General features: G+C 51.5%; 1 protein-coding gene across 1 annotated transcript in view; it reads left to right on the top strand.

Annotated features, from left to right (window-relative positions):
* Nucleotides 1-15,239, top strand: part of LOC126469674 (aarF domain-containing kinase 1) — a 152,665-nt gene that overhangs the window by 64,958 nt on the left and 72,468 nt on the right. The window contains exons 2-5 of the mRNA XM_050096824.1: nt 1,179-1,268; nt 1,428-1,631; nt 9,057-9,374; nt 9,465-9,725. Of these exons, the coding sequence (XP_049952781.1) occupies nt 1,179-1,268; nt 1,428-1,631; nt 9,057-9,374; nt 9,465-9,725 (873 nt within the window). The remainder of the gene's footprint in view (nt 1-1,178; nt 1,269-1,427; nt 1,632-9,056; nt 9,375-9,464; nt 9,726-15,239) is intronic.

Below are 15,239 nucleotides of genomic sequence, written 5' to 3'. Positions count from 1 at the left end.
CTTTTGGCTCTGCGTATTAAGTACAGACTTTCCCGCACTTTACCTTTAATATTGGCAGACGATTCCCAGTTGGTCGAACTGGTTTAGTCTCCTCTGGAGTAGGGGCAGGGCGGTGAGGGTTGGGGTGTCTCCCACTGTAAGCTCCCTCCCTGGCCAAGATCCTCTTTCCTTTCCCATTTTTTCTGTTTTTTATCAATTTTTGGAATTGATTAGTCTCCTTTTACAATACGCACTTCTACATTCTAGTGGTTGAACATTTTTAAATAGCAGGTGATCTTGCCTGTACTGCATCAGAGGTGGGATATTTCCTGCCTCTAGCATAGCCTTGGGGTTGCTCACTTGCTGACTTCCCTCATTTTGTTTTCACCATTGACAAGACGACTGCACTTTTACATTTTTTAGCTTTTTACATTTTTTAGCCTTTTACATTTTATCGTTTTGACTTTCCTGAGATGTCAATCTGTCTGAATAGACCACATTTAAAACAAGGGACTGATGACCTTTCTGTTTGGTCCCTTCAACACCAACCTACCTACCTACCTACCTACCTTTCTCCACGTTCCTGGTTTTAGCGGTCTTCTATTACGCCAGTTGGGGCTGACGTATAGCCATTTTTTAACTCGTCTCCATCTTCGCATGCTATAGTTTTGACTTGGGCGAGTATGACCCCAGTTGTTTTTGGGGCCTAACGCAAAACAAAGCCAAAACCAAACCTGTAAACCAGTGATAATTATTGATAATATTAATGTTCATGTTTCACTCTCTTATTCACTGTTAGTCATCAGTTACACTGTTGTTGTTGTTGTGGTCTTCAGTCCTGAGACTGGTTTGATGCAGCTCTCCATGCTACTCTATCCTGTGCAAGCTTTTTCATCTCCCAGTACCGACTGCAACCTACATCCTTCTGAATCTGCTTAGTGTATTCATCTCTTGGTCTCCCTCTACGATTTTTACCCTTTCCCTTTTTAAATTTTCTAACCTACCTGCCTGATTAAGGGATCTGACATTCCATACACTGAGAGGCTGACAAGACTTGTCAGGACTCTTGCAGATTTCAGTGGATATATAAAACTGTAAAGGAGCAGGAGTATGATATTTTAGCTTAATATCTTTTGGTTTGCGTAACCCTGACTAAAATTTTATATTAGTATGTCTGTTTTACGTATAATTATTTTTAGGTGCTGAGAATAGCTGCCCTGTACAAAAGGACATTGTATGCCACCGAACTTGACACTACTGGGAAGGAGTACGAGATGCTGAGTTCAGAGGTGAAGCTACAGAATATTAACAAGCTCCAAAATGACTAAAATACTTGGCAAACTGAAGTATCTGCTGATTTATAATACTCTGAAATATTTGACTTGAAAATGGTGGACAATAAAACTTGTTTCTTTGTGGGCATTCATTTTGAACTTTCATCCTCATAGGTGCACCGAAAAGCTGCAGAAATGCTGCTTGAACTCTGTAAAGCGAATCGTGGTGTCTACATTAAAGTAGGGCAACATATTGGAGCTTTAGATTACATCGTCCCTCCTGAATATGTTGAAACCTTGAAGGTCTTGCATAGTCGTGCTCCATGTTCCGACTTGGGTGAAGTGATGAAAGTACTGAAAGAGGATTTGAAGAGAGAGGTATGTATTCAAAGAAATGCCTTGTACAGTTGTTATTTCAGTAGTTACTGGCAGAACTGAAATAGAGCCATAGTCTTTATACAGGGTGTTACAAAAAGGTACGGCCCAACTTTCAGGAAACATTCCTCACACACAAATAAAGAAAAGATGTTATGTGGCCATGTGTCCGGAAACGCTTAATTTCCATGTTAGAGCTCATTTTGGTTTCGTCGACCATCTACGCTCAATGGAGCACATTATCGTGATTTCATACGGGATACTCTACCTGTGCTGCTAGAACATGTGACTTTACAAGTACGACACGTGTGGTTCATGCACATTGGCGCTCCTGCACATTTCAGTCGAAGTGTTCGTACGCTTCTCAACAACAGATTTGGTGACCGATGGATTGGTAGAGGCGGACCAATTCCACGGCCTCCAAGCTCTCCTGACCTCAACCCTCCTGACTTTCATTTATGGGGGCATTTGAAAGCTCTTGTCTACACAACCCCGGTACCAAATGTAGAGACTCTTCATGCTCGTATTGCGGACGGCTGTGATACAATACGCCATTCTCCAGGGCTGCATCAGCGCATCAGGGATTCCATGCGACGGAGGGTGGCTGCATGTATCCTCGCTAACGGAGGACATTTTGAACATTTCCTGAAAAAGTGTTTGAAGTCACGCTGGTACGTTCTGTTGCTGTGTGTTTCCATTGCATGATTAATGTGATTTGAAGAGAAGTGATAAAATGAGCTCTAACATGAAAAGTAAGCATTCCCAGACACATGTCCACATAACATATTTTCTTTCTTTGTGTGGGAGGAATGTTTCCTGGAAGTTTGGCCCTACCTTTTTGTAACACCCTGTATACCGAACTTTGTGATAGCTGCAAACAGTTTAATAGTATCTTTGGTTACAAAAATATTTTTTGAAACTGTTGGAGTGTTTACACAAAAAGAAATAAGTGCGTGTTGGTGCTTTTTCCTAAACTGATGTTCTCCATTCTACTTATGTGAAGACCATCCCATTTCCCAATTACGCTCATTGTTTTCCCAACTGAGGACTTGGGCACCTGTAAAGTTATTTTGAACGAGAGATTTGGATCATTAGGAAGCAAGGTAACATATTTTGATAACAAAGTCATTGGTGGAATAGCAATAATGAAAGGAGTAATGTGAACAACTCACTGAGATAGCACGTCAACAAGACTGACAATGTTGCCAGTTTTCTGATCAATCCTTCAGCTATAGAACATGACCCCCCCCCCCCCCCCACACACACACACACGTACGTACGTACGTACGTATATTATGGAGGCACTACTGCTTGAATGGAATGAGGGGTTGTAATGGCTGGAGTGGTCAAGGGCAGAAAAGAGGCACTGGTCTGGTGGCCAGTAAGGGTAGTTGTGTACAGCACACAGTGACGTGTAGGAGTGGCTTGGGAGGATAAAATATAACATTGGAAGAGTGGAAGGAGTTCATGATGCAGGGGCTACTGGATACTGAGGCCAGGATTACAGGGCCCAAAGATGCACTGCAAAGACAATTCTAGGTAGCACAAGCTATAAAGCAGCCACTGAAATTAAGCATATTGTATGCTGAAGGATCTTCTGCACTGGATAGCCAGCTTCTCTCAGTTGTGGCCATTGACAGAGGTGGACAGCAGGTTGCTGGCTATGCCCACATCTGCTGTGCAAAAATTTCGCCAGAGCTGGCGTATCGTAGTATTATTTTCACAGGTGGCCGCGCCTCTGATACGGTAAAATATGAGAGGATGGAATACAATGGGCCAGTGGCAAGACTTAAAGTAGGATGTTCAGTGTGGGTGCATTAGTCATTTCTCCCACTACATATATTTAAAGATTTTTGCATAGTCATATTTTATTTCAGTGAGCATGCTTACCATGATACCCCTTTCAGTCCACGCAAATGGACATGACATGTCTTAGAGGTAGGTAATTCCACTCGGCAAGCTACCTGACTGCCAGGTGCTGCAGCTTAAGTTCTGCACCCTAGTGATAGGTATGCATGTTGAAAACAATGACTACTGTGGATGTCCACAGCATGTTATTTTACAGCCTACCAGAGCTCATTCATAAACTTCTCCACCATTTCTTATCCATGAAGAAGTCCACGTGCTTTGGGTCCTTCTGCACCTGTCCCTGTGAGATTTACTGAGAATTTACGCATATTGGAAGATTTCTCATCAGAGTACTGGTTAAATGTTACATTTTAGTGAAACATAGGTATCATTCCTCTCTGTAGACCTGACATTACGCTTACTGGTACTTGTAGAGCTGCTCTGACTGAAGTAGTAAATGACTTACATTCCAATGATCATTTTCATATTGGAATCTACGTAGCCAGGAGGAAAGTATCCATCCCATGACCATATTCTGGATCATGGAGTCGATCATGTGACGGAGGTCATTCAAAAATGCGTAAATGGAGCCATTCCAAATTCTACCTCTCATTGTAGGAGAAAGCTTTTTCCTTCAGGAGCAGTGACTGTCAGCCTGTGTCGTGTAACAGTAGGGTAGTACTGTAAAGATTCACAGACATTCTATCTGCAGGAAGTCTAATAGTATTTCACGTAGCTAGGGCTAAAGAAGAGCGTATTTTCAAAGAGTGCAAAAGTCAGTTTGTGCTATATAAACTGTTAAACTTCCTCAGTAAACGTATGCAAATCAATGTAGAGGATTTGTAGTGGAGGAGGAATATGTCTAGTCACTGCTTTCTTGAACAACTAGCAGAGTATCAGGCATTGCCTCGGTAGGTATTTATTGTACCTCCTCCATCCACCATCATGTATTGTTTCATCACCCCTCTCTGTCCACCACATCACCTCTCTCTGTCCTCCCCCTCCCCCTCCTCCTCCTCCTCCCCCTCCCCCTCCCCCTCCCCCTCCCCCTCTTTGTCCCCCTTTCACCACCTCTCCTTAAGGTCCATTCACATACATCTCCATGGTGTAGCTGTAGGCCGAAGCTTCACCTGGACCTTTAGCGTGGCCCTAAGGACTCCGTTAACCCTGCAGCTCTCCGCTGTCACTTCATCTTGATTCTTGAAGTGTTCCGGGACTCTGAAGGGTTGACACAGATGGTTCGATGACTGATGGTCATGTTGGCTTCGCCTTTGTCCACAGAGGCCATGTTGAACGGCATTCCTTGCCCAATGGCTGCAGTGTATTCACTGCAGAACTGGTGGCCATCTCTCGTGCACTTCAGTATATCCATTCATGCCCCAAGGAATAGTTTCTTCTGTGTACTGATTCCTTGAGCAGCCTACAAGCTATCGACCAGTGCTACCCCCGCCATCATTTGGTGGCGTCCATCCAGGAGTCCATCTATGTCCTGGACCGATCCTGTCGTTCAGTGGTGTTTGTGTGGTCCCCAGGACACATCTCCATCCCAAGCAACGAACTTGCCGACAGGCTGGCCAACAGGCTACACGGAAACCGCTTCTGGAGATGGGCATCTCTGAACCTGACCTGCCTTCTGACTTTCGCTGCAGTGTTTTTCCGTTTTGGGAGACGGAATGGCATAATAGTATGCACAATATACTACTTGTCATTAAGGAGACTTCGAATTTGTGGAAGTCTTCAATGCAGGCCTCTTGCGGGGAATCAGTTGTCCTCTACCAGCTCCGCATTGGCCACGCTTGGGCGACCCCCAGTTACCTCTAGCGCCATGAAGACCCACCTAAGTGTCGGTCTGGTGCCCTGTTGACAGTGGCCCATATTCTGGTGCACTGTCCCACTTTGACTTCCCAGTGATGAAATCTTGGGTTACCGGACTCGTTGGTGCTCATTTTATCTGACAACACCTCATTGGCTGATTTAGTTTTACGCCTTATTCATGAGGGTGGGTTTTATCATTTGATCTAAGTTTTAGTGCATGTCCTTTGTCCCGCTGTGTCCTCCACCCTAGTACTTTCAGGGTGGAGGTTTTAATTTGTTGCAGAGTGGCTGGCTTTTCCTTTTTATTCTCGCAGTCGGCCAGCCACTGTAATCTGCTTGTTTTACTCTCTTCTGTTTCTAGCACCACTGTTGTTTTCTTGTTCTCTTTTGTTCCTTTTAGTGTTCTTTGTCTTTCCTTTGTTCTTGTTGTTTTTTTTTTTCTTTCTTTCCGTTTTCTGATATATGTCTCGTCTGTTTTATTCTCACACTTGTGGAATTGTTTATTAGGAACAAGAGACCAGTGACTTCATAGTTTGGTCCCTCCCCCCCTCTTTTAAACCAACCAACCTCGTCCCCCCTCAATGTCCACCGCCGCTTCCTCGTCCCCCCCATCCATGTCCACCGCCGCTTCCTCGTCCCCCCCATCCATGTCCACCGCCGCTTCCTCGTCCCCCCCATCCATGTCCACCGCCGCTTCCTCGTCCACCCCATCCATGTCCACCGCCGCTTCCTCGTCCCCCCCATCCATGTCCACCGCCGCTTCCTCGCCCCCACATCCATGTCCACCGCCGCTTCCTCGTCCCCCCCCACATCCATGTCCACCGCTTCTTCCTCGTCCCCCCCCACATCCATGTCCACCGCTTCTTCCTCGTCCCCCCTCCATGTCCACCACCGCTTCCTTGTCCCCCTCCATGTCCACCCCCGCTCTCTCGTCACCCCTCCATGTCCACCGCCACCTCCTCCATGTCCACCGCCGCCTTGAACAGTGAATTTATAAACCTACCACAATCTTAAACAAGCTGAGAGCAATCGAGGGGCTCCTGAAGGTACGGCGTACTTCTCTCCAAGCCATTGTACTGTGCTTACTACGTATCGCCCACTCCAGACACTAACAAGTTCCTTCCATGTCGAAAGAACTGTCCCCAGTGCAGTTTTAGTAGATGTCCCACGATAGACCATATATTCGGAGTGTCATCTGCTGATTGCAATGAGACAAGCATCAATTATCTACCTCCCCGCTCTTGATAATTCAAGACAATGGGGCAGCAGCTTATAGTCGCCTGAATAAGGAAGGGAAGAGAATTTTATAGCAAAATTTTATACACCTCTATGTTCAGTATCTACCCCCGTCTTCCCCCCCCCTCTCCCCGTCTTCCCCCCCCCTCTCCCCGTCTTCCCCCCCTCTCCCCCGTCTTCCCCCCCCTCTCCCCCGTCTTCCCCCCCCCTCTCCCCCGTCTTCCCCCCCCTCTCCCCCGTCTTCCCCCCCCTCTCCCCCGTCTTCCCCCCCCCTCTCCCCCGTCTTCCCCCCCCCTCTCCCCCGTCTTCCCCCCCCCTCTCCCCCGTCTTCCCCCCCCCTCTCCCCCGTCTTCCCCCCCCTCTCCCCCGTCTTCCCCCCCCTCTCCCCCGTCTTCCCCCCCCTCTCCCCCGTCTTCCCCCCCCTCTCCCCCGTCTTCCCCCCCCCTCTCCCCCGTCTTCCCCCCCCTCTCCCCCGTCTTCCCCCCCCTCTCCCCCGTCTTCCCCCTCCCCCTCTCCCCCGTCTTCCCCCTCCCCCTCTCCCCCGTCTTCCCCCCCTCTCCCCCGTCTTCCCCCCCCCCCTCTCCCCCGTCTTCCCCCCCCTCTCCCCCGTCTTCCCCCCCCCTCTCCCCCGTCTTCCCCCCCTCTACCCCGTCTTCCCCCCCCCCTCTACCCCGTCTTCCCCCCCCCCTCTACCCCGTCTTCCCCCCGCCTCTCCCCCGTCTTCGCCCCCTCTCCCCCGTCTTCGCCCCCTCTCCCCCGTCTTCGCCCCCTCTCCCCCGTCTTCGCCCCCTCTCCCCCGTCTTCGCCCCCTCTCCCCCGTCTTCGCCCCCTCTCCCCCGTCTTCGCCCCCTCTCCCCCGTCTTCCCCCCCTCTCCCCCGTCTTCCCCCCCTCTCCCCCGCCTTCCCCCCCCTCTCCCCCGCCTTCCCCCCCTCTCCCCCGCCTTCCCCCCCTCTCCCCCGCCTTCCCCCCCTCTCCCCCGCCTTCCCCCCCCTCTCCCCCGCCTTCCCCCCCCTCTCCCCCGCCTTCCCCCCCCTCTCCCCCGCCTTCCCCCCCCTCTGCCCCGTCTTCCCCCCCCTCTGCCCCGTCTTCCCCCCCCCTCTGCCCCGTCTTCCCCCCCCCCCTCTGCCCCGTCTTCCCCCCCCCCTCTGCCCCGTCTTCCCCCCCCCCTCTGCCCCGTCTTCCCCCCCCTCTGCCCCGTCTTCCCCCCCCCTCTGCCCCGTCTTCCCCCCCCCTCTCCCCCGTCTTCCCCCCCCTCTCCCCCGTCTTCCCCCCCCCTCTCCCCCGTCTTCCCCCCCCCTCTCCCCCGTCTTCCCCCCCCCTCTCCCCCGTCTTCCCCCCCCTCTCCCCCGTCTTCCCCCCCCTCTCCCCCGTCTTCCCCCCCCCTCTCCCCCGTCTTCCCCCCCCCTCTCCCCCGGCCTCCTCCCCCCTCTCCCCCGTCTTCCCCCCCCCTCTCCCCCGTCTTCCCCCCCCCCTCTCCCCCGTCTTCCCCCCCCCTCTCCCCCGTCTTCCCCCCCCTCTCCCCCGTCTTCCCCCCCTCTCCCCCGTCTTCCCCCCCCCTCTGCCCCCGTCTTCCCCCCCCCTCTGCCCCCGTCTTCCCCCCCCCTCTGCCCCCGTCTTCCCCCCCCCTCTGCCCCCGTCTTCCCCCCCCCCCCTCTGCCCCCGTCTTCCCCCCCCCCCCCCCTCTGCCCCCGTCTTCCCCCCCCCCCCCCTCTGCCCCGTCTTCCCCCCCCCTCTGCCCCCGTCTTCCCCCCCCCCCTCTGCCCCCGTCTTCCCCCCCCCCTCTGCCCCCGTCTTCCCCCCCCCCCTCTGCCCCCGTCTTCCCCCCCCCCTCTGCCCCCGTCTTCCCCCCCCCCTCTGCCCCCGTCTTCCCCCCCCCTCTGCCCCCGTCTTCCCCCCCCCCTCTGCCCCCGTCTTCCCCCCCCCTCTGCCCCCGTCTTCCCCCCCCCCTCTGCCCCCGTCTTCCCCCCCCCTCTGCCCCCGTCTTCCCCCCCCCCTCTGCCCCCGTCTTCCCCCCCCCTCTGCCCCCGTCTTCCCACCCCTCTGCCCCCGTCTTCCCACCCCTCTGCCCCCGTCTTCCCACCCCTCTGCCCCCGTCTTCCCACCCCTCTGCCCCCGTCTTCCCCCCCTCTGCCCCCGTCTTCCCCCCCTCTGCCCCCGTCTTCCCCCCCTCTGCCCCCGTCTTCCCCCCCTCTGCCCCCGTCTTCCCCCCCTCTGCCCCCGTCTTCCCCCCCTCTGCCCCCGTCTTCCCCCCCTCTGCCCCCGTCTTCCCCCCCTCTGCCACCGTCTTCCCCCCCCTCTGCCACCGTCTTCCCCCCCCTCTGCCACCGTCTTCCCCCCCTCTGCCACCGTCTTCCCCTCCTCTGCCACCGTCTTCACCTCCTCTCACATAACAAATTTAAATGTATTGTTGATGTTTTTATTGCCTGTACAAGATTTGTGTTGTCTGTTTGATCACCTGGCATTTCATTGTGTACTTTACATTTCTTATTATTAATTGTTCTGATTAATACAGTTTTGTGTGTTTGCAGCCTCTAGATATTTTCAAAAGTATAGAAGATGAACCGATTGGCACTGCTTCGTTAGCCCAGGTGCACAAAGCAGTTTTAAGGGATGGAAGTCGAGTTGCGGTCAAAGTCCAGCATCCAAGTGTGTTGGGAAATTCTGTTGTAGACATAAGAACGATGGAGCTTCTAGTCAATTTCGTTTCATGGGCGTTTCCAGATTTCAAGTTTGAGTGGCTCGTATCGGAAACAAAGAGAAATCTACCACTGGAATTAGACTTTGCAAATGAGGGTATAAATGCCGAGAAAGTGGCATCTATGTTTAATAAATTGACTTGGTTGAAGGTATGTGTGACAGGTGATAGTTTTCTTGCGTTGTGTGAAATTGTATACAACACTGAAGTTTCTTGAATTGATTCTAAAATTTTCTTGTAGATTCCAAAGATTCATTGGCAGTTAACAACACGTAGAGTGCTGACAATGGAATATGTAGAAGGGAAGCAAGTGAATGATACTATATACATAAAGGACAGTAAAATTGATCCTTTCGAAGTGTCAGATAAACTTTCATACTTATATGCGCAGATGATATTTGTTGAAGGTTTTGTTCATAGTGACCCACATCCTGGCAATATCTTTCTGACAAAAACTGGTAAGAAGCTGAGGATAACATTGCTGGATCATGGACTTTATGCGGTAGGTGCACAGGAGAAATGTAATTTAGTTAAGTTTGATATGTAGGTGATCAACTAAGATCACATTTCAGCAATCATCATTTTATTAGATTCATGCGTCTGTTTTCAGAATGAATTTCATTCAAACCAGTCACATGTTTTTAGTTACCTTTCTTACAACATTGTGGTTGGTCAATTGGTTAAAGGTATTTATATATATATATATATATATATATATATATATATATATATATATATATATATATATTGACTTGGTTGAAGGTATGTGTGACAGGTGATAGTTTTCTTGCATTGTGTGAAATTGTATACAACACTGAAGTTTCTTGATCTGAAAATATATACACACACACACACACACACACACACACACACACACACACACTCTCACTTCTCATACTTGGCTAATAGAAATTCTCAATAGGATGACTACATGCAAGTATTCCTCTAAGTGTCTCCCAAGGACCTGACCTGTTTGAGGGTGTCCCCTTTTAAGTGTTTAGAAAAAAAAAATTAAAGAAAACTGTGTTTTTTCGGACAAATCATTGTATTGTTTCTCAAACTATTCATTTCAGCGTAAATTCTGCATCCCACATCATCAATGTTCTGTCCCATTTACTCTCATTCAGCACTCTTTAAGGCTTTTCCCATCTACCATACCTTCAACTACAGTTTTCAGCAATGACTAGTATTTTCCTCAGTGATACCATGGCTCTTCCTTGAGTTATTGCATGGCACACACCTAGTCCTGAAATGTTGCAGCCCCTTCCTTCCTTGCCCAGTTGCAATTGCTACCCCCATTCCCCTCCCTCCTTGTCCTTGCTCCTTCCCCTTTATCTCCGCCATCCCATCTGTGTCCTTGCTTATGTCAGCCTGGCCATCTCCTGAGGGACTTCAGGACAATCTGGAATGGTGGGGTATTCATTTCGTTCGACATGTTCAGGAAGGCCATTAGGACAATCACATCTACATCTACGTTTATACTCTGCAAGCCACCCAACGGGGTGTGGCGGAGGGTACTTTATGTGCCACTGTCATTACCTCCCTTTCCTGTTCCAGTCGCGTATTGTTCGCGGGAAGAATGACTGCTGGAAAGCCTCTGTGCACGCTTGAATCTCTCTGATTTTACATTCACAATCTCCTCGGCAGGTATAAGTAGGGGGAAGCAATATATTCGATACCTCATCCAGAAATGCACCCTCTCGAAACATGGACAGCAAGCTACACCACGATGCAGAGTCTCTCTCTTGCAGAGTCTGCCACTTAAGTTTGCTAAACATCTCCGTAACTCTATCACGATTACCAAATAACCCTGTGATGAAACGCGCCGCTCTTCTTTGGATCTTCTGTATCTCCTCTGTCAACCCAACCTGGTATGGATCCCACACTGATAAGCAATACTCAAGTATAGGTCGAACAAGTGTTTTGTAAGCCACCCCCTTAGTTGATGGATTACATTTTCTAAGGACTCTCTCAATGAATCTCAACCTGGCACCCACCTTACCAACAATTAATTTTATGTGATCATTCCACTTCAGATCGTTCCATATGCATACTCCCAGATATTTTACAGAAGTAACTGCTACCAGTGTTTGTTCCGCTATCATACAATAAAGGATCCTTCTTTCTATTTATTCACAATACATTACATTTGTCTATGTTAATGGTCAGTTGCCACTCCCTGCACCAAGTGCCTATCCGCTGCAGATCTTCCTGCATTTCGCTGCAATTTTCTAATGCTGCAACTTCTCTGTATACTACAGCATCATCCACAAAAAGCCGCATGGAACTTCCAACACTATCTACTAGGTCATTTATATATATATTGTGAAAAGCAATGGCCCCATAACACTCCCCTGTGGCACGCCAGAGGTTACTTTAACGTCTGTAGACATCTCTCCATTGAGAACAACATGCTGTGTTCTGTTTGCTAAAAACTCTTCAATCCAGCCACACAGCTGGTCTGATATTCCGTAGACTCTTACTTTATCAGGCGTCAGTGCGAAACTGTATCGAACGCCTTCCGGAAGTCAAGGAAAATTGCATCTACCTGGGAGCCTGTATCTAATATTTTCTAGGTCTCATGAACAAATAAAGCGAGTTGGGTCTCTCACGATCGCTGTTTCCAGAATCCGTGTTGATTCCTACAGAGTAGATTCTGTGTTTCCATGATACGTGAGCAAAAAACGTGTTCTAAAATTCTACAACAGATTGATGTCACAGATATAGGCCTATAGTTTTGCGCATCTGCTCGACGACCCTTCTTGAAGACTGGGACTACCTGTGCTCTTTTCCAATCATTTGGAACCTTCCGTTCCTCTAGAGACTTGCGGTACACGGCTGTTAGAAGGGGGGCAAGTTCTTTCATGTACTCTGTGTAGAATCGAATTGGTATCCCGTCAGGTCCACTGGACTTTCCTCTGTTGAGTGATTCCAGTTGCTTTTCTATTCCTTGGACACTTACTTCGATGTCAGTGGTTTTCACAATGATAATAGTGCCTTTATTCTGGAATTTGAGGTGGATAACCTCCTGAAGGAGGTGTGTCTCTCCCCCCCCCCCCCCCCCCCTCGTTACAGTCCCTCCTCCTCTCCTCCATCTGCAGCCAGCTAGCTAGTTGGCCCTTTCTGATGTTTTTCATAATTTCTCCTTGTGTCGAACAAATACTATTCATCATTGTTTGTTTTTCAATCCTCCACAGGTGTGGTTACGACCTGTCCAGTCTATAATAACACATTAGTTTAATCTGCCATTATGATGATATATATTGATTGTGCATTTCCTCTTACCAATTTTTTTTTTTTGACACAATCCTGTCTTTCTTTTACGTTCATTGAAATTTATTGGAACAGAGCTCTTTTACAGCTTAATGTCTGTGTAAAATTGAATTTTCTGCAGTCTTCACTTTTTTTGCCATTGCATCTGTCTTCCAGTAAGTCACGTGCATATCCTCTTCACTCACGTTGCATACAATGTGAATGTATTTTGGAACAACAGCTGACTATCAACAGCAGAGAAATACATGTAAACAAATGAATAACACAGTCTGCTGTGTGTCTGTATATATTATTTATTTCGTTGTGGTAGGTTTTGGTGATCCATCCCAGTCTGCAGGCCCCTACATAAAAGCTCTGGTGTAAAATATGGTTCAGTCCAAGATGATATTAGATGACGTGAGGGCTCTCCATTTCAGCTGATTACAACACATCTCCATTCACTTCATTTGGTTCTCCTCAGCCCAATGTACCACCTTCATGGACGCTCACCTGTGCCTTTCTGATGGCTCCATCCATGTCTCTGTCTACCTAACCACCAGCAGTACCTGCGTTTAGACAGCTGCCATCCCTTAACACCGATAAATCCATCCCATACAGCCTGTCCACCTGTGGATGACGTACCTGCAGGGAGGAGAACTACCTGCAGGGAGGAGAACTCCCTTACGCAGTATGATGAGTCTCCTACAAGCCTTCAGACAGGCACTACCCCTGTCCCCAGCCTAGTCCACAGACAGATCTCCCGTGCCATATCCTCTTAACACCTCCATTCGTCCCACCGTCCCCAAGAAGCAGCTGCAAAGGAATCCCCGTCTTTAGCCAATATCACCCTGGACTGGAGTAACAACCATATCCTTCACCAGGGCTTTGATGATTATTTCTCATCCTGCATTGAAATGAGGGACATCCTTCTCAGGATCCTTCCCACCTCAGCTAAAGTGGTGTTTCATTGCCCACCTAATCTACACAAGAAGCTAGTCTCTCTCTATGCCACTCCCACTGCAGACCTCTTGCCACAGGAATCATATCCCTCACGACCTGCCCAGTCTACCCACACAGTACCTCCTAATCCAGTCTTGTCACAGGCTTATTCTAGCATATCAGAGTCGGGCCAACTGTAAAGGCAGGCATGTATGTCCTCAGACAAACAATTGACAGGAATGAGATTGATCATCTGGTGAGACAACATGCTTAGTTTCAATGGCTGCTTCACAACCTGGGCCATCTAGTTCCTTGCCCCCTCCACCAACTTCTCTGAACTATGCAGATAGGAGACATCCTTGCAGTACATACTTCACTTCCATAACCGTCACAGCCACAGTCTCTAGTAACTCACAATCCTCACACTCTCCAACAGCTTCCTCTTCCTCCGTTCCTATTGTAGCCTCCCAATTCTCCCCACCCACCCACATCCCTAGCCTGCTAACGAGTGGCTAGTCAGGCTAATTTCCGACCCACCAACTAGCCACCCCATATCCTTCTCCCTGTCCCCCCTCTCTCCCCCTGTCCCCCCTCTCTCCCCCTGTCCCCCCTCTCTCCCCCTGTCCCCCCTCTCTCCCCCTGTCCCCCCTCTCTCCCCCTGTCCCCCCCTCTCTCCCCCTGTCCCCCCTCTCTCCCCCCTGTCCCCCCTCTCTCCCCCTGTCCCCCCTCTCTCCCCCCTGTCCCCCCTCTCTCCCCCCTGTCCCCCCTCTCTCCCCCCTGTCCCCCCTCTCTCCCCCCTGTCCCCCCTCTCTCCCCCCTGCCCCCCCTCTCTCCCCCCCTGCCCCCCCTCTCTCCCCCCCTGCCCCCCCTCTCTCCCCCCAGCCCCCCCTCTCTCCCCCCTGCCCCCCCTCTCTCCCCCCTGCCCCCCCTCTCTCCCCCCTGCCCCCCCTCTCTCCCCCCTGCCCCCCCTCTCTCCCCCCTGTCCCCCCTCTCTCCCCCCTGTCCCCCCTCTCTCCCCCCCCTTGTCCCCCGTCTCTCCCCCCCTTGTCCCCCGTCTCTCCCCCCTTGTCCCCCGTCTCTCCCCCCCTTGTCCCCCGTCTCTCCCCCCCCTTGTCCCCCGTCTCTCCCCCCCTTGTCCCCCGTCTCTCCCCCCCCCTTGTCCCCCGTCTCTCCCCCCCCCCTTGTCCCCCGTCTCTCCCCCCCCCCTTGTCCCCCGTCTCTCCCCCCCCCCCTTGTCCCCCGTCTCTCCCCCCCCCCCTTGTCCCCCGTCTCTCCCCCCCCCCCTTGTCCCCCGTCTCTCCCCCCCCCCCCTTGTCCCCCGTCTCTCCCCCCCCCTTGTCCCCCGTCTCTCCCCCCCCCCCCCCCTTGTCCCCCCGTCTCTCCCCCCCCCCTTGTCCCCCGTCTCTCCCCCCCCCCTTGTCCCCCGTCTCTCCCCCCCCCCTTGTCCCCCGTCTCTCCCCCCCCCTTGTCCCCCGTCTCTCCCCCCCCCCTTGTCCCCCGTCTCTCCCCCCCCCCTTGTCCCCCCTCTCTCCCCCCCCCTTGTCCCCCCTCTCTCCCCCCCCTTGTCCCCCCTCTCTCCCCCCCCCCCCCCTTGTCCCCCCTTCCTTGTCCCCCCCACCTTGTCCCCCCCTTCCTTGTCCCCCCCCTTGTCCCCCCTTCCTTGTCCCCCCCCTTGTCCCCCCTTCCTTGTCCCCCCCCCTTGTCCCCCCTCCCTTGTCCCCCCTCTCTCCCCCCTTGTCCCCCCCTCTCTCCCCCTTGTCCCCCCCTCTCCCCCCCCTTGTCCCCCCTCCTCCCCCCCCCCCTTGTCCCCCTCTCCCCCCCTTGT

The sequence above is a fragment of the Schistocerca serialis genome, chromosome 3, assembly GCF_023864345.2.
Source record: "Schistocerca serialis cubense isolate TAMUIC-IGC-003099 chromosome 3, iqSchSeri2.2, whole genome shotgun sequence".
Taxonomy (NCBI): domain Eukaryota; kingdom Metazoa; phylum Arthropoda; class Insecta; order Orthoptera; family Acrididae; genus Schistocerca; species Schistocerca serialis.
Note: the sequence above shows the minus strand (reverse complement) of the source record. Positions and strands in the feature narration are given on the sequence as shown.